A 27,991-nucleotide genomic window follows, 5' to 3' on the forward strand; every position below is an offset into this window, starting at 1 on the left:
CTATGCCTGCTTCAGAATGCAGCACGCATAAAAAAGCAAAAAACGAGGAGGAATAAAAGTATTCAACACCATTTGAGCTTAGAGGCTGCAGTTGGTGATATTGCGCTAGTATTGTTTTCCTCTTTCCTGATTGGTAGGATACAGCATGGTAAAGTAGAACCCTTCCTTGCCACAATGATCCCACCCATTTTGGCAAACCGCGTGAGTCTCCCCTATTGCTGCACAGTGCAGAAGATTCTTAATTTTGATAAATCAGTACACACAAAACGACCCGGGAAATGTTTTATTGTAAAGACAGTGGCATTTGCATCATAGAGATAAGAGTAGGAACTCTAGTATGGTTTACTTTGCGGAGCCCCAAATCATCCGTCTCTGATCTTCCATCACCTAGTGTTTCTCGATGCTTCAGCAGTGTCTGTTTCCAGTGTCTGCAGAAGGCCGCAATCTCAATTTCATCCTTATCAGCCTCTGAGGGCAGCTGTTGCAGGCCCTGTCAGAAATGATTCATAACATGTCATCATTGATGAAAGGTTACACAGAGGTATAAGGGCAAACATTAAAGAAACAAATGTAAACGGTAATCAGTGATGTGGTTGAACCAGAAATATACTTGCACGCAAAATTGTAGCTTGCATAATTATCTATCAATACACAGCATCAAATAACCATGTAGTTGCTGACATATCCACCTGCAAGAAATGACAAGCATTTGCAATGCAATAGGTCTCACATTAGCAAGAGTTAGAGCTGTTGGCATTGTAAATAATAATGACAACCTTGCATTGGGGACCTTATAAATATTTAGCTATGCAGCACATTAAACCTTTATCAGAAATAAACTGTGTTTGTGCATTCCTTCATACAATTGACATGAGACTATAATGGTCTGAACAGCCCGACAGAGCACTGCAGTAAAAATAGCATTTGGAAGATACATGGTCATGTAAACATATATTCAGCCTCTAGAGGGCATAGTCACATACAAAGGAATGATAAAGAATGTTGCAGTGTAATCATATAATCATCCCCTTGAGGGCATAGGGACATATTTAAGACCCCCTAGTGCCACCGGAGTGTCACTTTTCGCAACGTTCTGGTGGTGCTATGCCCTGCCACTTTTGTGGCTTAATGCCATCTTGTAAATACGGCCCCTTCACTAACAGCACTTTGCATGGAAGGGGCGTGTAATGGGTGGTGCTGTGGGCGTGCCACAGCAACACCTATTGCAATTTGATGATGCCTCAGATTTACGAGTTTTCGTAAACCTGAGGCAGCGCCAAAATCTAATGCCACTCCAGGGGTGGTGCTAGCAGGGCGCAACACAGAGAAATACTTGTATTTCTCCTCAGTTTTTGCCGTTTCTTTGTGTGCTGCATTCTATTAAATATGGCACATCCCTGGGTTTTGAAAATGACGGAGAGCGGCGCAGCCAATTTTGAAGCAGCATCATGCTCCGTCCTTTTCTGTTAAAAATGGGCCACAGTGTATTACACATTTTCAGGTCTAGCAGACCTTTTAAATATCATTGAACTGTGAAGTTAGTGGTACAAGGGTGAGGTGCCAAAGATCGTTACTAAATGTCTCTGTAGAATCAATAGGAGAAGGTGCAGTTCCACTGGTCATGGCTAGATGTTCCTGCAGAGTCAACCCAGATGGTGCAGTACCACTGGTTACAGCTAAACATCACTGAAGAGTTAACAGCAGAAGGTGCAGTACTATTGGTGGTGACTAGATGTCCTTCTCAAACTAACTGATCAAGGAGTGTTTTCTCAAGCCAAGTTAGTAGTGCTATGGAACAATGACCATCTTTCAGCCCATAGAGAGCAAACAAGAGACTCTGAACAGAGCTCTCAAAATAGCAGTATAAAAAAGGCCCTTATAACACAACCTCCCTTCAACTACAAAAAAACAAAGTTTTAGCTACAAGAGAATTTAACTATGCATTCAATGGTGGAAGAGGTAATGATTTGTGGGCCCCCTCTTTGAGTGTGGTCCACAAGATTGTCTGAACAGAAAGAGCACATTGTTCTTAATGTTTTGGGGGTGGACTCATTGCCATAGGACCATCACAGGCTGAGTTATGGCAAAAACAATATTGTAAAAGGAATGTCTGCAAAGCATTATGGGGTGACTTTCCATGCAGATATTAAACCTTTATCAGAATTAAACTGTGCATAAGGAAAAGGTGCAATACCACTGGTAGTGGCTAGATGTCCCTGTCAAGCCAACTGAGTTAATAGTGCCTTGAAGTCATTATCATCCTTCAGAACTTCAAGAGCACAGCACATTACACAGTTACAGGCCAAGCAGAGCTGTTAGAAGACCCTTATAATTAAAACTCCTCTCAACAGGAGAAGGGAGAGTTTTACCTACAAGAGAATCTAAATACAGATTAGATGATGGCAAAGGTTATGATTTGTGGGCCTTTTCTCATCTAGTGTGACCCACAAGATTGCCTGTATAGAAAGAGCACATTGTTATGAATGTATTGGTGGTGGTCCCATTACCCTAGCATCACACAGGCTGAATTATTGGAAGGAATGTGTTGTAAAACTAATGCCTGCAAAGCAATGTGGGGTGGATTTCCGTGAATATTTCAAACCTTTATCAGAATTAAATTGTGTTCCTTCATTAGCAGAAGGTACCATACCACTGGTGATGGCTAGATGTCCCTCTCAGGCCAACTAAATTAATAGTGCCTTGAAGCAATTATCCTTTGGGGATTGAGAGCATGACAAGTGTAGCTCATTACACATTTGTAGGCCAAGCAGGGCTGTCAGAATACTAATATCAGCAAAGAATTTATAACACAAACTCCGATCAACCATATAAAAATAAAAAAAAGTTTAACCATGAGAGAACGTAAGTATGCATTGAATGGTGGAAGAGGTTATGCTATTTGGGCCCCCTCTCACCTTGTGTGACCCACAAGATGGCCTGAACAGAAATAATACATCTTTCTGAATGTTTTAGGGGTGGTCCCACTGCCCTAGGACCACCACAGGCTGAGTTATGGGCACCAATGTGTTGTAAAACAAATGACTGTAAAGCATTATGGGGTGAGTTTCAGTGAATACATTAAACCTTTATCAGAAATAAACTATGTTCATTAGCACAGATGCAATACCACTGGCAGTAGCTAAATGTCCCTGTTGAGCCAAGTAAGTTAATAGTGCCTTAGAGCAATTATCCTTTGGATAGCTAAATTAAATCTGCCTTGGAGCAATTATCCTTTGAAGATCAAAGGCCTGATTTATGAAAAGATAGCGCTGCCTTGGCAAAAATTTTGACGCAAATGCAGTGCAAACTTACAAAATATAACCATATTTTGAAAGTTTGCGCCGTTTTTTCATAAAGAAATAACACTAATGCAGCACTAACGTTTCATGAATCAGGCCCCAAGAGTATAGCACATGACACATTTGCAGGCCAAGCAGGACCATCAGAATACTTTTACAAATGAAACCTTTACAAGACAAACCTCTCTTAACTATAAAAAACAAACATTTCACCTACAAAAGAAGTTAAATATGCATTGAATGGTACTTGGCCAGTGCTCCTCAGCCAAGGAAGTGACGTATTGGCTGCCAAATCACCTAGGAGGCAGCACAACAAGACTGACCCTGCCGTTAAACTATTGGAAGTGGAGGCAGTGGCAGGCAGGAGCAAATGCCTATACTCCATGCAAAAGGTCTTCCAGACAGTGCATGCTCGCTGTCTAGGCACGACCGAAAAAAGGGAAATTTGAAAAGTTTAGATGCATTATGCCAAGTTAAATGATCAGGCTGGCATGAAAATAATACTTCACCTCTAGTTAAGATTTTCAATTACTTCGCTAATACTGCCTGGTTGTAAGCAAATACTTCACCCTAAGAGGAACTGGCAAGTCAAACAGAATAATATTTTCAGGAAAAGATTGAAACTATAAGGGAAAAATGGAAAATTCAATAAATATTGGAAACATTACACACGCTTCAGAGCAGCCATGATCTCTTGCCCCACCTTTGAAATTTCACTGAGGGTGCAGTGGACTGAAGTATACGAATTGCTCTCCAAAATGCGTGTCCTCTTTGTTATTAGACCTTTGTCCCATTTCTGCTGCCCAAGGTTCAGTGCCAACACTTACCATTGCTTGACTAATTGGCCAATAATGAGTAGTTGCCCTTTAAAGCTATGTAAGGACAAGAATACTTTGATCTACTCGACCTGAAATAATTGAACATTCAACCACCCCGAGTATAAGAAAATCCTGGAAAATGTGTGTGAAAAACAGCTTTGGGCACTTATCAAGGGACTAGAGCCAGGAAACTGTATTGTGACGGTATGCTGAATTGCAAAATGCCTGCTCTTGTCAGTCATATTTTTATTGAAAGTGTTAAAAAAACCAAATGTACAACTAGTTTTCTCTGTGACAATAGTGTTTTTTACAATTCTCATCCCAATTTTAGCAGCAATTACTATTCCCCCCTTCGTTCCTAATCCATCAAATCAAATCAAATCAAATCATTAACATTTATAAAGCGCGCTACTCACCCGTGCGGGTCTCAAGGCGCTAGGGGGAAGGGGTTACTGCTGCTCGAAGAGCCAGGTCTTGAGGAGTCTCCGGAATGCGGAGTGGTCCTGGGTGGTCCTGAGGATGGTGGGGAGGGTGTTCCAAGTCTTGGCCGCCAGGTAGGAGAAGGACCTCCCACCCGCAGTGGCGCGGCGGATGCGAGGGACGGCGGCGAGAGCGAGGCTGGTGGAGCGGAGAAGACGGGTGGGGGCGTAGAAGCTGAGGCGGCGGTTGAGGTATTCTGGTCCCTTGTTGTGGAGGGCTTTGTGTGCGTGCGTGAGGAGTTGGAAGGTGATCCTTTTGCTGATGGGAAGCCAATGCAGGTGTCTCAGGTGGGCGGAGATGTGGCTGTTGCGGGGTATGTCGGGGATGAGGCGGGCGGAGGCGTTTTGAATTCGTTGCAGACGTTTCTGGAGTTTTGCGGTGGTCCCAGCATAAAGGGTGTTGCCGTAGTCCAGGCGGCTAGTGACGAGGGCGTGGGTCACGGTCTTTCTGGTGTCGGCGGGGATCCAGCGGAAGATCTTCCGGAGCATGCGGAGGTTGAGGAAGCAGGAGGAGGACACGGCGTTGACTTGTTTGGTCATGGTGAGAAGTGGGTCCAAGATGAAGCCGAGGTTGCGAGCGTGGTCTGAGAGGGTCGGTGCGGTGCCAAGGGCCGTGGGCCACCAGGAGTCGTCCCAGGCGGTCGGGGTGTTACCGAGGATGAGGACCTCCGTTTTGTCTGAGTTCAGTTTCAGACAGCTGAGTCTCATCCAATCTGCGACGTCCTTCATACCATCTTGCAGGTTGGTCTTTGCGCTGGTGGGGTCCTTGGTGAGGGAGAGTATAAGTTGAGTGTCGTCGGCGTAGGAGGTGATGATGATGCTGTGCTAGCGTACAATGTCGGCGAGGGGGCTCATGTAGACATTGAAGAGTTTCGGGCTGAGCGAAAATCCATCAACGTTAAGTAGCTACCCTGATCCTGTTAGTGAAACCTCTGTCTTTCCATAAAGATGTATAGACTGGGAGATTAGATATACACACAAAGCTCCCCATGAATCCTATAAATGTTGATTGAGTGCGTACAAAGGGCCTGATTTAGGATTTGCTGGATGGTAGTTCGTCCATCAGGGCGGCGGAGGTCATTACCTTCCCCACCCTGGTGGATTATTGTCTGTCAAATCTATACAGTAAAAGGAACAGCTGTCACAGCAGTTACCTTAAGGTACAAAATGTTTGGTGGGTGGCCACCATTGGGTTTGATGGCCGTCCACCAAACTTTTACAAGGATTTTGTTTTTCAGAAACAAACTCCCAAAGCGGCAGTTTGTTTCTTAAGAACAAAACCCTAATGGCCCACAAACCCTGGGAACTTTTTTCAAGGTTATGTGGATCATTATTTGTTTTTTTTCTAACGGACAGAGAAAAGGGACATTATACAGTGCACCCTAAAAAGGGCAGGTGAGCAGGGTTAGTAATGTCCTTTCTCTGACAGCCCATTACTTCTGTCTACAGAGCTAATGGTTGCTTCGTCAACAGAAAGATTAGGCCCATATTTATACTTTTTTAGCACCGCATTTGCGCAATTTTTTGACGCAAAAGCAGCACAAACTTACAAAATATAATTGTATTTTGTAAGTTTGCACCGCATTTGCATAAAAAAATGACGCAAATGCGGCGCTAAAAAAAGCATAAATATGAGCCTTAGTGTTTATCATTTGCTAAATGAACCCGGTGGACGAAGAGTTTGACAGACAGTGTCCCACGTTGCATCTGCAACAGAATACTTAGTCTATCAAACTCTAAATCAGGCATCAAATTACAATATGAATGTCATACACAAACAGGTTGTTTTGCTCAGGTCACCCAAATGATTTTGTCTGTTTCTAAACATTGATTGTTTTTTGAGTTGGAGGAAACAACCCAGTGGCGAGGGGACAGATTTCGAGGTGGTAATGCTAACCATGTAGATCACCTTACGAAAGTCTAAGGGGCAGATTTATGGAAAGTGGTGCTTCACTCTGTGCAGCGCCACTTTCCTTGTGCCCCTTAGCACCCCCGTACCACAACCATGTGTGTGCCGTATTTAAAATACGGCGCACCATGGCGCAGGGTAGGGGGAAATAGAGTCATTTTATTCCCCGTTCCTGTCCAAGGCCTCCAAGACCATATGTGGCGTTCCTCAGGGATCCTCACTCAGCCCCACCCTCTTCAATGTCTACATGTCTCCACTCGCCAACATCGTCCGATCCCACGGCCTCAACATCGTCTCCTACGCAGACGACACACAGCTCATCCTCTCTCTCACGAAGGACGCCGCAAACGCTAAGATCATCCTCCACACTGGACTCCACGCCATGGCCAACTGGATGAAGGAAAGCCGCCTCAAGCTAAACTCAGAGAAAACTGAGATCATCATTTTCGGCCCCAGCAGATCAGCATGGGACGACTCCTGGTGGCCTGCCACCCTGGAGTCAGCACCAAAGCCCACCACCCACGCACGCAACCTCGGCTTCATACTGGACTCTTCTCGCTCCATGACCCAGCAGATCAACGCCATCACATCCTGATGCTACAACACCCTTCGCATACTCCGCAGCACCTTCAGATGGATTCCCGTAGAAACCAGAAGAACGGTCACACACGCCCTCGTCAGCAGAAGACTGGACTGTGGCAACGCCCTCTACGCGGGAATAACAGCCAAGCTCCAGAAGAAACTCCAGCGCATCTAGAATGCCGCTGCATGACTCATCAACCTCCCTCGCCACGAACACATCTCAGCTCACCTCAGACATCTCCATTGGCTCCCATCAACAAAAGGATCGCCTTCAAGCTCCTGATCCGCACTCACAAAACTCTCCACGACACCGGACCGGCCTACCTCAGCAAGCGCCTCAACTTCCACATCCCTGCACGCCAACTCCGCTCCGCCAACCTCGCTCTTGCTACCGTTCCTCACATTTACCGCACCACATCTGGCAGTAGATCCTTCTCCCACCTTGCCGCCAAAACCTGGAACTCCCTCCCTGTCAACCTACGTCTGACTCAGGACCTCCAGACCTTCAGGAAGCACCTCAAGACCTGGCTCTTCGAGCAGGAGCACCCCCACACACCCACCAACGCCTTGAGACCCTGCCGGGTGAGTAGCGCACTTAACAAATCACTGATTGATTATTTAAAATCATTACAAAGTGACAAATTAGCAAATTAATATTCCAATATGATAAAAACAAACAATCAAGAATTGTTCCCTGTTTGTTTCTGTTTTTCTGATGTTCCGTACTGTTACTAAAGTGGCAAAGCAAGCTAAAATCTCAAGTAGTAAAGTAGTCAAAAGGGTGGTCCGTGCTTGGTTCAATATCTGTTCATTTAACAATTGAATTTAAGTGAGATAGGTCATAGAAAAGCTAATGTGGCCATGTTTGTCACTGTTGCCAGAGAAAATAATAGATTTTGAGCCTATGTGACCCTTCGTATGTTGTGTTGTGTAAAGATTGACCTCACAAATTTACAACGCACTGTATAATGCTGGACAACACCGTAACAGTTGAACCAACAATTCAGTTCTGTATTCGCACAACCTGCAGTGTTCAATATTTCTGAGGAATTTCCAACCAAAGTTCAGATCTCTTATTGGGAGAGGCATGAGTCTTGCCCACAGTATCCTTAGACCACGTTTTCCCAGTGCTTGTTTTAGGTGCTGGCTATTTGACTGGGTTGTATAGAATGATATTAGGGAGGCTCGTGAGCCCCGTTCCTGAAGCGTCTTGATGTCAGCTTCTTGTGAGCAGAGGCAAAGTTGCCTTTTCATGGAGGCTTTGATGGCTGGGTGGCTGTTGAGGCTGTGAGTCAGCTTTCTACAACTAGTTGAATCTTCTCCACTGCCATTTCTAGATGCCTGTGCCACGGATTACCTTTGGTTGTAAAGATTATGTTTAAGACCTTGAAGGGCCGAATTCCAGTCTAATCAATGTATTCCATGTGTGGGCAGCTGGAAAATGTGCTTGTAGCACGTGCATTGAAGCTTGTCTAGTTCGGGTGCCAACATTCCCGGAAATGCTTGCTGTGCATAATTGATGGCATGGGTTTTGCTGTAAGAACCCTCCTGATGGCCGTGGTCGTCCAGCTACCAAGGGAGTTATTTAATTTTCAGACTTCGTGGGTAATACTTTTCCATTTAATCTTAATTCTTTGCACGGATATTTCCAGTTTCACATAGCCATGCCCCCAGATAGTTGTAACTATGCATGTAGTCTAGCCTTTGTGACCCCAGCCACCATGTTGTGTCCCTTTTTTTCCAGGTATTATCCGAAGATCACAACTTTGGTTTTACTTGCATTAGCAATAAATTTGTTTTTAACATGTATATGTTCAGTGAGTTCAACGCTTTCTGGAGGCCAACTCTGGTGTGACCTAATAGGATGAGGTAATCTGCATATTGCATGAGTTTGATTTTCTTTTTTCCAATCCTCGGGGTGGTAGGTTTGCATCTAGTAGGGCCAGGTCAGCTGTGTATAAATTGAATATAATAGGGACAAGCACACAGCCTGGTTTGAGCCCTCTATCCGTTGCAATTTGTGTTGTTGCTACTTTACCGGAGAGCTTGACCCGGACCCATGTCCTAGCGTAAAGTGACATTATGGCTCTTAATAGTTTAGAGGAGATGTTCCACTTCGCAAGCTTTTGACATAGGATGTTGCAGACTACATAGTCAAAAGCTAGAGAGTAGTCAGTGAAACAGGAAAAGAAAGGCAGCATATTTTGCATGACAACTTGGTGGGCTAAATTAGAGAGGGCCACAATATTATCAACTGTTGAACCTTCCACTCGGAATCCTTTTTTGATAGAAAGGGAGCAAGCCCTCATCAGGTACCTATTTGACTAAGTCTTGTAGTATGGGTCTGGCATAGGCTTTTCCCCCGATGTCTAACAGGGCAATAAAACTGTTGTTTTTATGGTGGATATTATCCCCCTTCTCGAAGATCGGCTGGAGAAGGGACCCCCGTCAGGAATCAGGGATATCTTCATGCAAGCTACACTCTGCATACAATTCACAAGGACAGATGCTCAGAACTCCGGGTCCTCTCTGAAGAGCGATCCTGGCAGGCCATTTTGGCCATGAGAACCCATCCTTTCGGATGTGCTTCAGGACCTTAATCACTGCCTATTTATCCATCTTAGTGGGGTCAACCTTTGCTTGTGCTAGCCCTTTGTCCGCACCCTTTCTGTGTCGTGGGGAGGGTGAAGTTGTTTTTGGTGCAAGTTGTATGGGGGCTCAATGTAGAGGGTTGTAACATGGGTTACCCATTTTTCTGCAGGAACTGAGTTGCCTCTTTTGCACTTCCCATGAAATATAGTGGAGATATAGGGACTGATTACAACTTTGGCAGAGGGAGTTAATCCATCCCAAATGTGACAGACATCCCACCCGCTGTATTACGAGTCCATTATATCCTATGGAACTCGTAATCCCGCTTGCGGGATACCCGTCACATTTGAGACGGATTAACCCCCTCCGCCAAAGTTGTAATCAGGCCCATATTGCCAGAATTGTTAGTGGTTGTTCCCTGCGATTAATTCAAAAAGTAAAAAAGTTTTAACCACTCGGCCTCATACATTTTTCTTTTATTTTTCCATATCATTTGTTTGTGCTTCCTTGATGCCTTTGCTAGCTCCAGACTCAAGAAGGTTGTTCTGAAGGTGTTATTTGCATTTACTGCAGCCCTTAATTTCTGAGAGCTCTTTTTAATCTCCGGGTCGAGTCCCGTGGTGTAACTGGTTGCCTTATTGGGTCTGTGCTGACTGTTTCCTTGCAGGTGGGCATGCAGTTCCAAAACCAAAAGTGGCCAGCCATTGATGAAATCTGCGTTTTGTGAGGAGAATGGCCGCCCACCCACTGGCTTTTCCACCAAGAAGTCTGTGCTGTTTGGTCCTCATCCTTCAATATACCTAGTGCAGGTATTCATTCACTGTTCCTCCTAATAAGGTCAATTGCATCATAAGAGCTACATGATCGCTCTCTCCCTGATGATGAAATTGATATTCTGAGACAGCCTCTCTCAGGCCCTGATTTAGGAAAACGTAGTCAATAGTAGTTTGATTGTTGAAAGTGTGAGAGTAGCTGTTCAACTTATTGGTCTTTTTTGCTGTCATCTGTGTCGACTCCAGCTTATATGTTTGTAAAAATGCAATGAATCTTTGAGTTAGTTTACTGGGGCCCTTATTACTTATACAGGCCTCCCCAAGTTGTGCATGTTAACGTCCCCCATTAGGATCATTTCAGAGGCGGTGTGGCTGCTAACTAGTTTTTCCATCTGGTTAATAAACTTATCTGCTTTTTCCTGTGTGTTTCTGTCTTGAGGATTGAACTAGATGTGAATGATTAGCGTCAGCTGTGAGCCCCTATAGCTTCTATAGCCCTTAATTATTCCTGCTTGTATCATTTCCGAGCCAAAGTTTAGGAGATGGAGATAGAATTATTCTGTGCAAGTTTGTGTTATTTCATAAATTGCACATTCTGAACTATTGAACCAAAGACGTAGTAATGCCCTTGGTAAATATTGCACCCAGAAATGTAGTGATCTCAAAAAATATTGTGTTATAGTAAAATAAAAAATAAGAAATTACCCCAAAAAACATTGTATTATTGTGAATCAAATAGCACTTTTTGTGCTAGACTATTACTGATATCAGACGTAATTTGTGTCCAGTAGAAATAACGTCCCTGCACACCAATGAAATACTATGCCCCCTGGGGCCACAATTAGAGAAGGTCAACCTGAGACTCGCTGTCCCACAACTGCTACGACTGCCAAGGGGGAGTGGCTTCCCTCATTAGCCTGGCGCCGCACACTTGAAAAGCGCCCTATAACCTCCCAATGCATGGGACGCAATTGGAGAAGGCTGACTTGGGGCTCGCTGTCCCACACCTTCTGTGACTGCTAAGGAGGTGTGGCTGCCCTGATCATCCACACACCACGTGTTTGCAAAGAGCCCTACCTCCTCCTGCGGCATAGGATGTGCATGGACTGCATCCGGGCAAAGCCGTGCCCCCTGTCGGACTGACAGCGGGCCCGTCCGTGCCCGTCTGCGGCCGGGTTGGGCCACCCCACTAACGTCCGTGCTTGGGCCTCTTCATTGCAAAGGAGCTGCAATGTGTGCTCCTGTACCATGGGTAAGAGAAAAGCAGTTAAGACTCCACCAGGGAAAAGGTCAAAAAGGTCAAAGCCCACCAGTTCTGCTGCATCTGCCACAATACAGAGGGGCTCTACATTTGAGGATATTGATAACCTGACAGCGGAAGATGAATCTCTATTGGGGAGACAAAGGTATGACAAAGACCCAAGCAAAAGCACATGGAAAAATTGCCCTTACCTTTGCAAATAAATCTAAACACGCATCTCTGAGAAAAGGGGTTCATCTGCTGTTATTGATTCTTCTGCACTTACCGCTACTCACAAGGCCCCTGAGGAAGCCGATATATCTAGTGAATTGGGCATTAGAACTCGATGTGTCCTGCAAAAATAGATGAGGTTCTTTGGGATCTCTCTACTGACAGTGCTTCAAAGTCCCCAGTGGAGCGATCACTAGAAGAGGAAAATTGGGTGTGTGCATCATGTAAGGGTCCATGTAATGGAAGCTTGGGGCTGGAGGAACTGCTTACCTTGGTTAAGAAACTACAATCAGAGGTCAATGATTGGAGGGCCCAAGTGGTGACCCTAGATGAAAAAGTTGGGATTCTAAGGCAATCGAAATCCTAATTTTGATGTTTGTCTATTGCAGGAGACATGATGTGTGGAGCAAGTATTTAAAGCAGGCTATTCCAATGTTCATATTCTAGCACAACACACTGGCAGTGGCGGTCCATCTGTTGCTCTAATAATATGGGTTTGCCTCTCATTAAATGTAGTGGTGAGATCACTTGAAATACCCTCTTCTGAAATACAGGGAATTTGTGTAACCAGTAAGGGAGGATGTCTACTGCATGTATGAAACATCTATGACAGAGGCATAAGAGGGGCAGGGGAGTCTCCAACAAGTAGCACTTCTTGGCATTTAGAGAAATTTCGATCCTAACGACCTCCAGGTTGTTGGGGTTGATTTTAACACTCCAGTGCAGCCTCTAGGCTAATGCTGCACACATATAGGAGAAAATGAGGTTGAGGAATAGGATATCCCATTGTTAGTATCCCATTGTTGGATATACCGCCCATTAAGTGGTGCACGAGGTAGCTCTTAAGTTCCTTTCATTCACACAATCCTGTGGCTTGAGAGCCTGTAATGCCCACACTAAGGAGCATATTTATACTCTGTTTGTGCTGAATTAGCCTAATTTATTTTACGCAAATTCAGTGCAAACTTAACTCCATATTTAAATTTTGACGCTAGACCCGGCTAGCATCAAAATGTAGGAGTTAACGTTATTTTGTGGGTGCATGAAACCACCTTGCGTTAATGAGATGCAAGGTAGGCGTTCCCATCCAAAAAATGACACTAAGCCCCCAGCGCCATATTTATCCCCGTGCAAAAAGACACACGATTGCTGGGTTTCCACAGCTGCTAGGTGCAATGGACTGCACCCATGTACGACTGGAGCCACCTGCAGCTACGGAACACCTATACAGGAACTGCAAGCACACACATTCAATAAATATGCAGGCCTTTGTGGACCACCGTGGGCTCTTCACCAACATCTCAGCCAAGTACCCTGGCAGCGTCCATGATGTTTACATATTCCGACTCTTCACCATCAAGGATTAGTTCCAGGATGGACAATATGGCAATGGCCTACTTGTCGGTCAAATAACCAATCAATACACACACAACACACCAACCCTGTAGGACAAACAACATATACACTACAACAAAGACGCATGGGCATGGTAACAACATATATGCAACATGCCGCAGTACACCACAATGATTGGACATCACAAGCGCAGACACCCACATGTACCTAACACAGCCACAAACTAACAGCCATACCACGTGAAGGACAGGAAGAGCTAATTTCTCTTTGCATTCAGAATAAGACCCCAAACCACTTCAATTGTCCACTGGTTGACTACTAAGTATACTTCACACACATTAGACCAAACCAACAATAGCTCTGCCATGACAACGGCCTATGGCATGAGCATGTAAAGAAAGTCACACCTAGGCACATCCCCACCTCATTCATGGTGTGCAAGACTCAGGCACATGCCACATCAAATGCCACCCAAGTGGTACCAACCACAACTACATCTCATCTACACATGCTTGACATACTTGCAGACTGCACATACATCTGACAAATACATCATATTACACACATAGGAAGGCTAATGTACCTGCCATTCTAGACAATGGGGCAGAATCATGAGAAATGGTGCTACAAATACTCAACTCACACTGCACATGCCCCACTTAGTGCCCCATAACACCATCATGCCTTTACTGTAGACTAAAAATAGTACATCATGGTTCAGATTCACTGCTAAACTAGAATGTACATGGATGCCATAGTAGACACCTGTAGGAGTATGGAGGACATGACTGGCAATACATGCACTCTACTAAGTGACCTTTCAGAAATATAGCTGGGCCCCCTCCTAAAGTCTGCACTGTGCATGTGTAGTAAGTCTGGCTGAAAAGCCAATCACTAAGAAGCTAGGACATACACCGGTACCAAATGTGATCCTCATGCTAATATATGACACACACCCTTGGACACCTGGACACTCATCATGAGTTTGTTGTCCGGCAGAGGTCGCTTGGTAAACTTCCACCACAGTTACACCTCCATTGTGGTTTAAACCCTGCTGGCCTAATTAGGAGTTCACTGCTGGGCCTGTCGGTGGAAACATAATTTTCTGTACGCCAGCCCAGCTGGGAAGAGGGTCAAAACATTGCAGCCGGTTTGTAAGTGATCCAATACAATGTGGCAACCTGGCGGGTGCAGCAGCACCGGTAGCGGATATTACTGCATGTAATTTGTGCATTGGAAAATGCTACAGGTCTGTCCATGTGGGCCCCAGCACTGCCCACATCACGTGCATGGCCAGTGCAGGGGCCTCCAGGAGGCACCTGACACCCCCATTCCGCCAACCCTTGAATGGTGGTGGAACCGCCATGCAAAGGCTGGTAGATTTGGGAGTCCAAATCCGAAGGGCTGCGCTGCTTGCAGCGCTGCCCTGGCAGATTAAGACCTCTGGGACTGCCAGGTAGCTGGCTGGTGGCAACCTCGCAATGTTGGCGGCCCAACCTTGGTGGGTCCAACACAGCCATAACGTGGGGGTCATAGTGCCACAACTGCAGTGGTCCAACTGTCACTGTGAGTCTGGCGTTCTTGAAACCACCAGATTTGTAATGAGGGCCAAGATGGTTGACACAACCATCCTCTGCCACTAAGGCCCAGTAAGTGTTGCACTGCATCCGTAATGTCACATGCCTACATCGATGGAATAGGCTGGCTTTGTAGGGCAACTATGCTGGCCACACATCTGACACCATTGTGCTCCAAGGAGGTGGTAGCCTCCATCTAATATGAGGACCCTGCTAATAAAATGGATGACTCAAAACATGTTACATACATGATGAGCACACGTATTGGAATCCAGGTGGTCACATACAGGGCCTTGAGTCAGTACCCAAGAATGACATGTACACCAACACAATCAAATTGAACCATATACAAGACCTGGAACATGCACAACACCACAAACACCTCTGAGGCACCATTCAAACTGCAACCTACTACTGCCATGGAATATTCATGGTCCCTCTCAACTCTTCACTAAATTCCTCCTTCTTATCTTTGCAGCTGAGGTTATGGCATACAGCCATGGGTCGTGATCCCATTTGCAAATCCAGATACCAATGAACAGTGTGCCTATATTGAAGCACACTAGAAAACACACAATGTTGTGGAGAGGAGCTTTGACCTTCTCAAATACGGTTCAGGTGCCTGGACATGACAGTGGGTCAGGACCCCATTTGCAAATCCAGATACCAATGAACAGCGTGCCTATAATAAAGCACACCGGAAAACATGCAATGTGGTGGAAAGGAGCTTTGACCTTCTCAAATCCCGGTTCAGGTGCCTTGACATGACAGGAGGAAGCCTCCTGTATGCTCCCCCACTGGTATACAAGATCATACTGGTATGTGCTAGCCTGCACAAAATGTGTGACAGAAACAATGTCCCCTGGGATGGACAAGTAGATGTCCACAATGAGAAGGAAGAGGATGGTGGGGCTGAGGACCTTGAGGGGGACCAACCAAACACAACAGCAGGAGTCCACAGGAGACAGACAATTGTTGACAACTTTTATACATAGTTAACCAAAAAAGTACTCTTTAACTACCTCAAATAAATGTTTTTCAACAACATAATCCTTGGTCTACTCATTGTCCAATACATATACTTTGGAATGTGAATCTAACCTGATGGAGTGTGTTAGAAACACAGAAACAACAAGTTTGGTACACACATCTTTGGTGATGTAGGGGGTTCTGCAGACTCCATCTCACATATCAGTGACGCCCAAATCCCTGGCATGTGACTTCTGAAGGCCGAGATCCATGCACCACTACATATATTGTTACATCGTGTGGGGAAATGTGCAATTTCATGGGCCATTCACCAACACAACACCATCCCTAACAGGTAGATAAGGTAAGGGTTGTCAGGAAATGGAGGTTAAGTAATGTCAGAACTGAACACCGTCACAACTCTGTGTGAGAGTAGCTTGGCCTGCACGGTACATGCGTGTGTCAAGGGGGGTCATCGTAGGCAACGTTGCTTGTTTAGTAATTGGCCGTGGTAATTAGTCAATGTTGGAAGCTGAGCCTGCGCAGTGTGTCCATGGGAATATGTACTGGCACTAGGCCAAATCCCTGACACATGAAAGACTGTAAATCATGTATGGCACATACACATTGGCTAGGAAATGGTTAATGGCTTAGCAGTGACATAAAGAAGCTAGGGGTGTTGAATCCATATACAAACACATTACAGATCGTATGGTCTATGATTTTCAATGGGAAAATGCATCTGCCAAATGATAGTCTGGCTGGAATGTAGGCAGAGTGTGTGACACACCCACCTGCATAGGATGCACACCTGTCGACCAAATAGGCTTGATTCACACATGCCCACTGCTAATAATGAGAAATACATGCAGACCAATGTATGGGTGTCCATCCTAGGTAGCTACGGGTATGCCATCATCCACAATGATTGACCTGTGTCTGCATGTCTACACAGTATACCCCATATAACAACATTACCTAGCACATAGCAATACAAACCACTCATTGTCACTTGCATGACAGATCCATTGCATGGTACGAAATGTAACTAAATTGCTCATACATGTAATGGCCTCCAAAATCACAATCATGTGTGCCATGTGTGAACATGTGTAGCATTCACCAATACAGTCAGGGACCCACATCACACTGAGAGGGAGTAGACACAGCCATTTCGTTAGCACCTGGCAAAGGATGAATACAGCACTAAGGAGATTATACACCTCAACATCAATCAGTCATGCTAAGAGTCAGCTAGATTGTGACATGCTGGGAGAATTGCATTGCCATGTTCAACGGTGGATGTGGATAAACAGCTCTGAGATACCCACAAATTTGTGCTGATACAACATGCCATGTCACGTGGAGACTACTCAAGTGCTGTGGCATGTGCAATGTCCTGTGTGTCTTGCACTCATTCCATCTCACTAATATCGCCAATGGGACATTGACTACTGAGTTGACAGTTGTAAGAGAAGGGAATATTTCCACATTACACAAGTCACATGTAGTATCCTCTCCCAAGATCACCTGACAATGTTGCTGTAGAAGATGTGTACAAGGTGCTAGCAGACAAAAGACTGGGAGCAATGGAGGACACAAACATACCTCACCAATCATGGCAGATATAAGGGATAATGAGCGGACAAACACCAAAACAGGCACTGTAGACACAAATGTCTACATACCAAACTCTAACTGATGCACAGAGAGGGTGGGCATGTTAGTACATGACCCAGACATGTTTGTCACCATCATACCATGGTAATTGCCCTTCGCGTGGTAATAGAACAGGAGACAGTCACAAACAACTCCATCTGAACAATTTCATTTGTCCAACCTTTACTTCACAACAGTCATGCAGCCCGTAAGCAGGCTGAACATGGACACAGCTTTGGACTCCTAAACATCCATACATGTCCTACATGTGCAAGCACACGGTTTCTGTACCTGAGAGGGGAAGGCTGACATCTCATACTGCACTGGAATTAATCACAGTGGGGTCGGTTTGTCCACTTATGTGCATGTCTCTACCTACTAGGGAGTGTGCACAGGCTGGAAATTAGCTTTCATAAATGGTAGCGATACCAGCTCAATAAACCCACGCACCTCTGCTCTGACAACATCAATGTATGATAGTGTCAGATGCTTGATACACGTGCACAGGGGACAGAGTGAAGTAGACCACCATTCACCTGCACCTTCACATGAAACCATGGGTTTGTGTCGCCTCACAAACTCACACATTGACGTAGATGGATAGGCCTGCCATCTATACTACACTGCAACCCTGCAACACAGTGGTGCCACATTGTATGTGACAGTCATAACTGACATGATGTTGACAGATCAGAAAACACATATGGAGGTAGGCACACATATCCCAAAGATCTCTGCACACATGTACCACCCTAATGGGCCAGCCACAGTAATTTGAATGGATTCAGTATAAAAACTAACCTAGCAGCAACATGATGGCATAGGTGTCACGAAACCTGTGAGAGTATGAATGTACCCATCAATTGTGTACTGACATACCGTACATATGTGCCAGTGATGTGACTACACATGCAATAGTTAAAAGGACATCCTCTGTCTATGCAGGAAGATGTCAATGTTAGCTTGCACATCCCCTTGACACAACAATGTTGTGAAGTATGACACAAACGACACAACACAAGGCATATAGTATTTGTTAGAAACGGGGTCTTTGGTTTGCAGTCAGGTTACCCCCGTCCAAGCAAAGACCCTCACTCTAGTCAGGGTAAAGGAGACTCACCCTCAATTAACCCCCATTCACCCATTATGTAGCTTGGCACGAGCAGGCAGGCTTAACTTCAGAAGCAATATGTAAAGTATCTGTACCAACACACACAGTAACTCAGTGAAAACGCTACAAAATGACACAACACAGGTTTAGAAAAATAGATAATATTTATCTAAACAAAACAAGACCAAAACGATAAAAATCCGACAAAAACAAGTCAAGTTCTGAATTTTTAAAAAGAATAAGAGTCTTAGGTGGTCATTCTGACCTCGGCGGTAAAAGGCGCCTACCGCCGGTCAGAAATCCTCCATAATCCCGCCGCGGTCGCGGAAACCCGCCACGGTCATTCTGACCCGCAGAAGGCAAACCTCCGAAAATCCGACCGCCACAACAGACCGCCAGACCAGCGGTCGGCGGAAAGGTGGAGGTGACAAAACCTCCACCGCCACGCCAACAGAAATACGCCCATGCCATTACGACCCACGAATCCACGCGGCGGTCTTTCAAACGCGGTATTCCATTGGCGGGACACACCGCCGCGGTCAGAATACACACAAACGAACAAAACTCAGCCACGTTGGACGATTTGAATCCCACACACCTGATACACATACACACACCACTCCCACACACACAATACAATATAAAACACACACCCACATCACCCACAAACCCCTACGCTAAAAAATTCTGAAAGAAGGCCAGAGCGAGACACCAGCATCCACAAACTAACAGCCACAGCCACTCAACACCATCACCCACACACTATCCACACACAAAACAACACACACCACCACACTCAACTCACTTAAATACACATACTCCACCCCACACATCATACACACCACCCCATGGCACCCCAAAGACAACCCCGCTTCACAGATGAAGAACTCAGGGTCATGGTGGAGGAAATCGTTCGGGTAGAGCCCCAGCTGTTCGGCACACAGATACAATACACCAGCATTGCCCGGAGGACGGAGCTATGGCAGAGGATTGTCGACAGGGTCAACGCAGTGGGACAGCACCCCAGAAATCGGGAAGACATCAGGAAGCGATGGAACGACCTACGGGGGAAGGTGCGTTCCATGGTATCCAGGCACAACATCGCCGTGCAGAAGACTGGCGGAGGACCCCCACCTCAACCCCCACAATTCACATCATGGGAGGAGGAAGTCTTGAACATCCTGCATCCTGACGGCCTCGCAGGAGTCGGCGGAGGAATGGATACTGGTAAGTTGAAGCTTCAATACTGCTTCCCCCCCACCTGCATGCCAAATCAGACCCCAACCCTCACCCCCATCCTCGAACCCCACCCTCACCCCCACCCCATCCTCACCCCCACCCTCACCCCCACCACCATCCTCACCCCCACCACCATCCTCACCCCCAGCACACCTATTCCCCGCCAATGTCTCACCATCACAACCCACACATCCCAAAACCTAGGCCTGCATGCGTCCACTAAGCATGGACACCCATCACCAAAGCATGCCCAATGCATATACACATCCCCCCCACAAGCCACCCTCACCAAAGCCCCCACACACGAATGCCAGCACTTGGGGACACGAGAACCCACAGATACACCCATATGCCACTCATTGAAACTATAACCATACCTCTATACCCCTGCAGGACCCGACCGTCAACACACCGCGGCGGAGGGGCCAGAATTCTCCACACCCCCCACCCAAGAGGCCGTCAGCGATGACAGCAGCTCTGTCGACCTGGACACCGATGACCAGCCCGGACCATCGGGGACCTCTGGACAGTCGGTTCCCCTCACACAGGCCCAGGCCACTACAGACCCTAACCCCTCTGGGAACACCAGCACAGCTCCCACCCAGCGGGCCCATGCCTCTGTCCCCAGGGCGCGTCAATCTGCGGTGTGTCTACCACTACAGGGCACCCAGGATAACCCACCACCCCAACAACAACAGGGACCTGGGGGCAGTGGTAGTGGGCACACCGGCCAGGGGGCAGAGGCCCAGGGAAACAGGGGAACTCGGAGGGCAGCTGTGCGACAGGGGGGGGAGGAGAGGCCCAGGGAACCCACTCTCCACGAGGTCCTCACCACCATCATGGGAGCATACAACCGCTCCCAGGAGACGATGGCGACGGTACTGGCCCGGTTCCAGGAGATCCAGGCACTGCAGGAGGAACACTATCGGGGGTACAGGGAGGACATCAGAGCCATCAACACCACCCTGGTTACCATGGTAGGGCTGCTGCAGGACCTCGTAAACACCAGGGCGGACACTGAACAACACCCAAGGGCCCCTGCCACTAGCCTGGACCAAGAACAGCCAACCACCTCCGCCGGCGCTAGTGGACAGGAGGCCTCCGCACAGCAGCAGCCCACCAGACCCCCACCTCCTGCAGGAGAAGAACCACCCCGCAAGAGGGCCCTGAGATCTCGCAAGAAGACAGAGTAGGATGTCAAGACCCCCGCCAGCAATGGATACCACCTGATGTCATCCCACTGTCCCACATTGTCACCCTGTCCATCCTTGAACTGCCCATGCTCCATCTCTCCACAGGCCTCTGGACAATGCACCTGTGTGACTGTTACTCTGGACTCTGCCATGGACATTCCTTCACCATAGCCCCCACCTACTTGAAACCACCCATCCCATTTTGAGCACTTAAATAAACACCTATTTTGCACCAAAATATCTGGAGTCTGGCTGTGATTTCAATATATTGTAATTGACATGACAGTGCAAATATGTCCTTGTACATGGTGAAGTCAACAAACAGCTGCCACAAAGCTGTAGTCCATGGGGAAACGAAGCACAGGACTCGTAGTGGGGACCCCAGATCTGAAATAGGGAGGGAAAAGCCAAAACTCAGTCATCATACACTGGGGCAAATAGACAGGCAGCAGAGATGCAGGAGAGTAGTTAACATTTACTAAATTATCTTTGAAATGTTACCTGTGTCCTATTGGAAGTACTGTTCAATGATTCTGTCCCTGTTGTCTGTTTCAGCCCCGTCGTCTTCCTCCTCGTCACTCTCCTCAGGTTCCACCGCTGCCACAACACCACCGTCTCGACCATCCTCCTGCAGGAAAGGCACCTGGCGGCGCAAAGCCAGGTTGTGAAGCATGCAGCAGGCCACGATGATGTGACACACCTTCTTAGGTGAGTACATTAGGGATCCACCTGTCATATGCAGGCACCTAAACCTGGCCTTTAGGAGGCCAAAGGTGCGTTCGATCACCCTCCTAGTACGCCCATGGGCCTCATTGTACCGTTCCTCTGCCCTGGTCCGGGGATTCCTTACTGGGGTCAGTAGCCACGACAGGTTGGGGTACCCAGAGTCCCCCACTAGCCATACACGGTGTCTCTGTAGCTGTTCCATCACGTAAGGGATGCTGCTATTCCTGAGGATGTAGGCGTCATGCACTGACCCTGGGAATTTGGCATTTACATGCGAGATGTACTGGTCAGCCAAACACACCACCTGGATGTTCATTGAATGGTAATTTTTTCTGTTCCTGTACACCTGCTCCCTGTCTCTTGGGGGAACCAAAGCCACATGGGTCCCATCAATGGCACCAATTACGTTGGGAATATGTCCAAGGGCGTAGAAATCACCCTTCACTGTAGCCAATTCGCCCACCTCAGGGAAAATGATGTAGCTCCTCACGGATTTCATCAGGGCAGACAACACTCTGGATAACACCTTCGAAAACATGGGCTGAGACATCCCAGAAGCAATTCCCACGGTTGTCTGAAATGACCCACTTGCCAAGAAATGGAGTACTGACATGACCTGCACCAGAGGGGGAATCCCTGTGGGTTGGCGGATGGGGGACATCAGGTCGGGCTCCAGCTGGGCACACAGTTCATGGATAGTGGCACGGTTAAGACGGTAGGTCAGGATAATGTGGCGTTCTTCCATTGTCGACAGGTCCACCAGCGGTCGGTACACGGGAGGATTCATCCGTCTCCTCGCCCAACCCAGCGGACGGTGCCTAGGAAGGACAACATGGAGCACACAGTCAAGCAACCCACAGGTACGTACTCACAGCTAGCACAGTAAACGATTCTCTATGCAGTGAATGGCGTGTCTGAGTGGCTATGCAAGGCCTAGGCCTGTGTGACGCAGTTGAAATTGAGTCATGTGGGCCCTGGAAATGGCGGCTGCCTGACCTGTGAAGTGTGACAATGGGATGTGAGGTCAATGCGCTGGCGTGGCACACCGCGGCGAGCGGCGGGCCAAGACCGCGGCGCCAAGCCGCATTGGTTAACATTGAAGCCTATGGGTTTCAGGAGCCAATGGCGAAGGGCGCCGGCGGTGGCGGGACGCACCGCCGCGGTACGCACCGCTGCGGACGTGACCGCCATTTTCTATCTACTTATCCACTTGCGACTTGAACTTTCACAGGAGAGTACCTATACTGCAAGTGTTGCTGTGACCTCGGTCTGGAAGGGACAATGGCTGCTGCACCTGGGGAAAGGGCCCCTGCCTTCACTGGAGAGGAGTTGGAGAAACTTGTGGATGGGGTCCCCCCCCAGTATGCGCTACTCTACGGTCCTCCAGACCAACAAGTGAGTTTAATTCAATCTGGATTTGGGGCCACTGGCTGGCTTGGGGGCCTGGCGGGGGGCCTGGCGGGGATGGGGGGCATGTTGGGCCTGGCGGGGGGCATGGCGGGGGGCCTGGCGGGGATGGGGGGCATGTTGGGCCTGGCGGGGGGCATGGCGGGGGGCCTGGCGGGGATGGGGGGCATGTTGGGCCTGGCGGGGGGCATGGCAGGGGGCCTGGCGGGGATGGGGGGCATGTTGGGCCTGGCGGGGGGCATGGCGGGGGGCCTGGCGGGGATGGGGGGCATGTTGGGCCTGGCGGGGGGCATGGCGGGGGGCCTGGCGGGGATGGGGGGCGTTGGGCCACTGGCAAGGAAAATGCTGACAAACTTGAACGTGGTATTTCTCCCTCCCTGTACGTGTCACATAGGTCCGCGCCCATGAGAAGATCGGGATTTGGCGTGCCATCGCCAAGGAAGTCCGGACCCTGGGGGTCCACCATCGACGGGGCACCCACTGCCGCAAGAGGTGGGAGGACATCCGCCGCGGGACCAAGAAGACCGCCGAGTCTCTGCTGGGGATGGCCTCCCAACGTAGGCGGGGTGCCTGCCGTCAACTGAGCCCCCTGATGTTCCGGATCCTGGCGGTGGCCTACCCTGATTTGGATGGGCGCGTGAGGGCAGCACAGCAGACACAAGGGGGTGAGTACAAGCATTATCTACTCTGTTGTCGCGCAGTGGAGGTGTCTGGGTGGGGGAGGAGGGCTGGGGGTCCCCCTAGGCCAGGGCGATATCTGTAGGCTGGGCACCCCCGTAAGCCCCTGTGTCCCCAGCCACCACCCTCAGTAGTTTGTCAGTACAGCCATCCCTGGGCCGTGTCATCCATGGGTGCAGTTGTCAACTCTAGGCGTGTAGGGCATGTTCCACGGAATGCGTAGCGGACCCCAAGTGCGCAACTTAGTGCAGGGGGCATCTGTGTCTGTCATGTCCGCTAACTGTACCGGAGATCCATGTAATCAATATCCCTTTATTTCTCTCTCCCCCCCCCTTTTTGTTTGTCTTTCTGTGCTTGTGTGCATCAGCATCATCAGGCGGAGGAGAAGTGGCATCGGGGCAGGAGGGAGCTGCATCTCACATGGCCCAGGAGGGCCATGCCACAGAGTCAGACTGGACCAGTGAGACGGAGGGCGAGGGGAGCTCCACGACGGGGACGACTGGACCCTGCAGCGACACGGACACGTCCTCGGAAGGGGGCTCCCTTGCGGGGGTGGCACCATCCGTGCCCCCCCGCCATTACAGGTACAGCCGCCACCCAGCGCACCATCTCCGCCCTCCCAGCAGCCCCTCAGCGTTCGCCCCGTGCCCGCTCTGCCAGGAAGCCGGGCATCTCCTTCGCCCCAGGCACCTCAGGCCCTGCCCCTGTTACCCCCGCTGCCCTCAGTGAGGAGGTCATTGACCTCCTCCGAACACTCATTGTTGGGCAGACTACCCTTTTGAATGCCATCCAGGGGGTGGAGAGGGAGGTTCATCGCAGCAATGCGTACCTGGAGGGCATTCATTCGGGTCAGGCTGCCCATCAGCGATCGTTCCAGGCTCTGGCCTCAGCACTGACGGCAGCCATTGTCCCTGTCTCCTGCCTGCCTCTACTAACTCCCTCCTCCCAGTCTCCTGTTCCTCTGCCTGTCCCACCCACACCATCAGACCAGCCTGCACACACCTCAACACCCAAGAGAAGCTCATCCAAACATAAGCACCACAGATCACGCAGACATTCACACACGCAACATTCCGATGCAGACATGCCAACAGTCACTACCACCTCTGTGACCCCCACCTCCTCGTCTCCCTCCTCCCTCCCTGTGACGTCTACACTCACACCTCCATTCACCTCACCATCAGCCAGTGTTTCCATCACCAGCACACCCTCCACTCCAGTCCGCACACGTGCAGTCACCACCCCCACTGCCATTTACACGTCCCCTGTGTCCTCTCCCACTGTGTCTGTCACCCCCTCTTCCACACCACACAAACGCAGCCACCCACCCACCCAACAGCCATCCACCTCACGACAGCCTATCCCTCCTGCACCTGCACCCAAAGACAGCAAACGTGACTCACCTACAACCACATCCTCTCCCTCCACTCCCATTCCCACTGTACCTACCACTCTCCATTGTCCCAAGAAGCTCTTCCTCGCCACTACTAACTTCTTTCCTGACCCTGAGCCCCCCCCTCCTTCTCGTCGGGGTAAGAAGAGCACCTCAGCCACCACCAGCCCTGCAGCCCCCTTGACAAGGGTGCAGGGGTATTGGAGCCCGCCAGCCCGCATGTCTGGATCTTCGCCCAGCAGCAAGGGGACAGCCAGCCCACCCCCTGGGAAGAGGAGCAGAAGACGGAAGGGGCGCCGCAGGAGCCCGCCTTCTACATCCCCCCCGGACACCACCCAGAGACAGTCATCAGCCACAGCTCCAAAGGGAGGAAAGGGCCACAGGCCCACGACTAAGGAGGGCAAGGGCAGCAAGTCGGAGAGGTCAGGCAGCAGGCCTGCTGCCCAGGAGGAGCCCACAACCCCCATAGCCGCTGCCCCGGGAGGAACCGGCACAGCTGCCCCGGGAGAGCCCACCACCCCCATAGCCGCTGCCCAGGGAGGACCCAGCCCAGCTGGCCAGGAGGGCCCCACCACCCACAGCCCAGGTGGGCATTGAAGGAGCACCATCCCCGCTGCCCAGGAGGGCACCACCAGGCAATGAACAGTTGGCCATAGACCGGCCGCCGTCACCGGAACCGCTGAACTGGGCCCCGCCGTCTCAAGCACCGCTCCGCTGGGCCCCGCCGTCTCCAGAACCGCTGAACTGGGCCCCGCCGTCTCAAGCACCGCTCCGCTGGGCCCCGCCGTCTCAAGAACCGCTGAACTGGGCCCCGCCGTCTCAAGCACCGCTCCGCTGGGCCCCGCCGTCTCAAGAACCGCTGAACTGGGCCCTTCAAGGCAAGGAGCGCTGAACTGGGCCCCGCCGTCTCAAGAACCGCTGAACTGGGCCCTTCAAGGCAAGGAGCGCTGAACTGGGCCCCGCCGTCTCAAGAACCGCTCCGCTGGGCCCCGCCGTCTCAAGAACCGCTGAACTGGGCCCCGCCGTCTCAAGCACCGCTCCGCTGGGCCCCGCCGTCTCAAGAACCGCTGAACTGGGCCCTTCAAGGCAAGGAGCGCTGAACTGGGCCCCGCCGTCTCAAGAACCGCTCCGCTGGGCCCCGCCGTCTCAAGAACCGCTGAACTGGGCCCTTCAAGGCAAGGAGCGCTGAACTGGGCCCCGCCGTCTCAAGAACCGCTGAACTGGGCCCTTCAAGGCAAGAACCGCTGGCCCTTTGGCAGACGTGGCAGGGCAGGATCTATCTCGGGCAGGGCTGCAGGATGTCCTCTGGCCAACTTGCCTCCTCCAGTGGCAGTGGGGTCTGTTATGGACTGTATGGACTGTGGCTTTGCTCTCCCCAGGATGGCCCAGTGGGCAGGCCACCCACTGTATGGACTGTATGGACTGTGGCTTTGCTCTCCCCAGGATGGCCCAGTGGGCAGGCCACCCACTGTATGGACTGTATGGACTGTGGCTTTGCTCTCCCCAGGATGGCCCAGTGGGCAGGCCACCCACTGTATGGACTGTTTGGACTGTGGCTTTGCTCTCCCCAGGATGGCCCAGTGGGCAGGCCACCCACTGTATGGACTCTATGGACTGTGGCTTTGCTCTCCCCAGGATGGCCCAGTGGGCAGGCCACCCACTGTATGGACTCTATGGACTGTGGCTTTGCTCTCCCCAGGATGGCCCAGTGGGCAGGCCACCCACTGTATGGACTGTTTGGACTGTGGCTTTGCTCTCCCCAGGATGGCCCAGTGGGCAGGCCACCCACTGTATGGACTGTTTGGACTGTGGCTTTGCTCTCCCCAGGATGGCCCAGTGGGCAGGCCACCCACTGTATGGACTGTTTGGACTGTGGCTTTGCTCTCCCCAGGATGGCCCAGTGGGCAGGCCACCCACTGTATGGACTGTTTGGACTGTGGCTTTGCTCTCCCCAGGATGGCCCAGTGGGCAGGCCACCCACTGTATGGACTGTTTGGACTGTGGCTTTGCTCTCCCCAGGATGGCCCAGTGGGCAGGCCACCCACTGTATGGACTGTTTGGACTGTGGCTTTGCTCTCCCCAGGATGGCCCAGTGGTCATGGAGTCCCCTTGTGGATCTGGCGTCGTGTACTCAAGTGGCTGAGGTGCCCACCCTTCCCTTCCCCCTGAGGTGCCTGTCCTATTTTCTTTCTGATGCCCCTGCAGTGTTCTCTCCGTGGAGTTCTTGTCGTGGGACTGGGCCTTGCCCCTTTGCACAGGACCCCTGTGATCCACGGACATTGGTTGGACTACATTTAGTAGCTGTATATATTTTGTACATAGTTTATTTATTTATGGGGATTACTGGTGTCCATATTTCAATATATCTGCCCGTTTATGATCTCTTCTTTTGGTATTTGCATTATTTCGGTGGGGGGTGGTTTGTGGGTTGTGACAGTGATCTGTGGGAATGCATTGATGTGTGTGTTGTAGTGGGTGTGGGTGGGTGGGTGTGTGCCGGTAATCTTTTCCCTCCCCTGTGTCGTAGGTGCAGTACTCACCGATGTCTTCCGCGCCGCCGGGCGTGCTCCTGGTATATGAGCAGGTATAGGAGTGCGGGGATGACCTGCAACTCTGGTTCCATACTGCCGGAATCTCGCGTGGAGTGCGTAGAGGTGAGCGTTTTCCCGTTCGTAGTCTGTTTCCGCCGTGTTCTTATCGGCGGTGCTCCCGCCCCGGAAAAGGTGGCGGATTGGTGGGTCGTAATAGGGTGGGCGGTAC

At 49.7% G+C, this 27,991-nt stretch overlaps 1 protein-coding gene across 1 annotated transcript in view; it reads right to left on the bottom strand.

The window, feature by feature from the left end:
* Positions 1-268: 268 nt before the first annotated feature.
* The window catches only part of LOC138296175 (uncharacterized), a 498,683-nt gene continuing 470,960 nt past the window's right edge, over positions 269-27,991 (bottom strand). Inside the window, exon 8 of the mRNA XM_069235068.1 lies at positions 269-490. Coding sequence (XP_069091169.1) covers positions 284-490 — 207 coding nt within the window. The 3' untranslated portion in view covers positions 269-283. The remainder of the gene's footprint in view (positions 491-27,991) is intronic.

This window comes from Pleurodeles waltl, chromosome 5 (genome assembly GCF_031143425.1).
Source record: "Pleurodeles waltl isolate 20211129_DDA chromosome 5, aPleWal1.hap1.20221129, whole genome shotgun sequence".
In the NCBI taxonomy this organism is placed as follows: Eukaryota; Metazoa; Chordata; class Amphibia; order Caudata; family Salamandridae; genus Pleurodeles; species Pleurodeles waltl.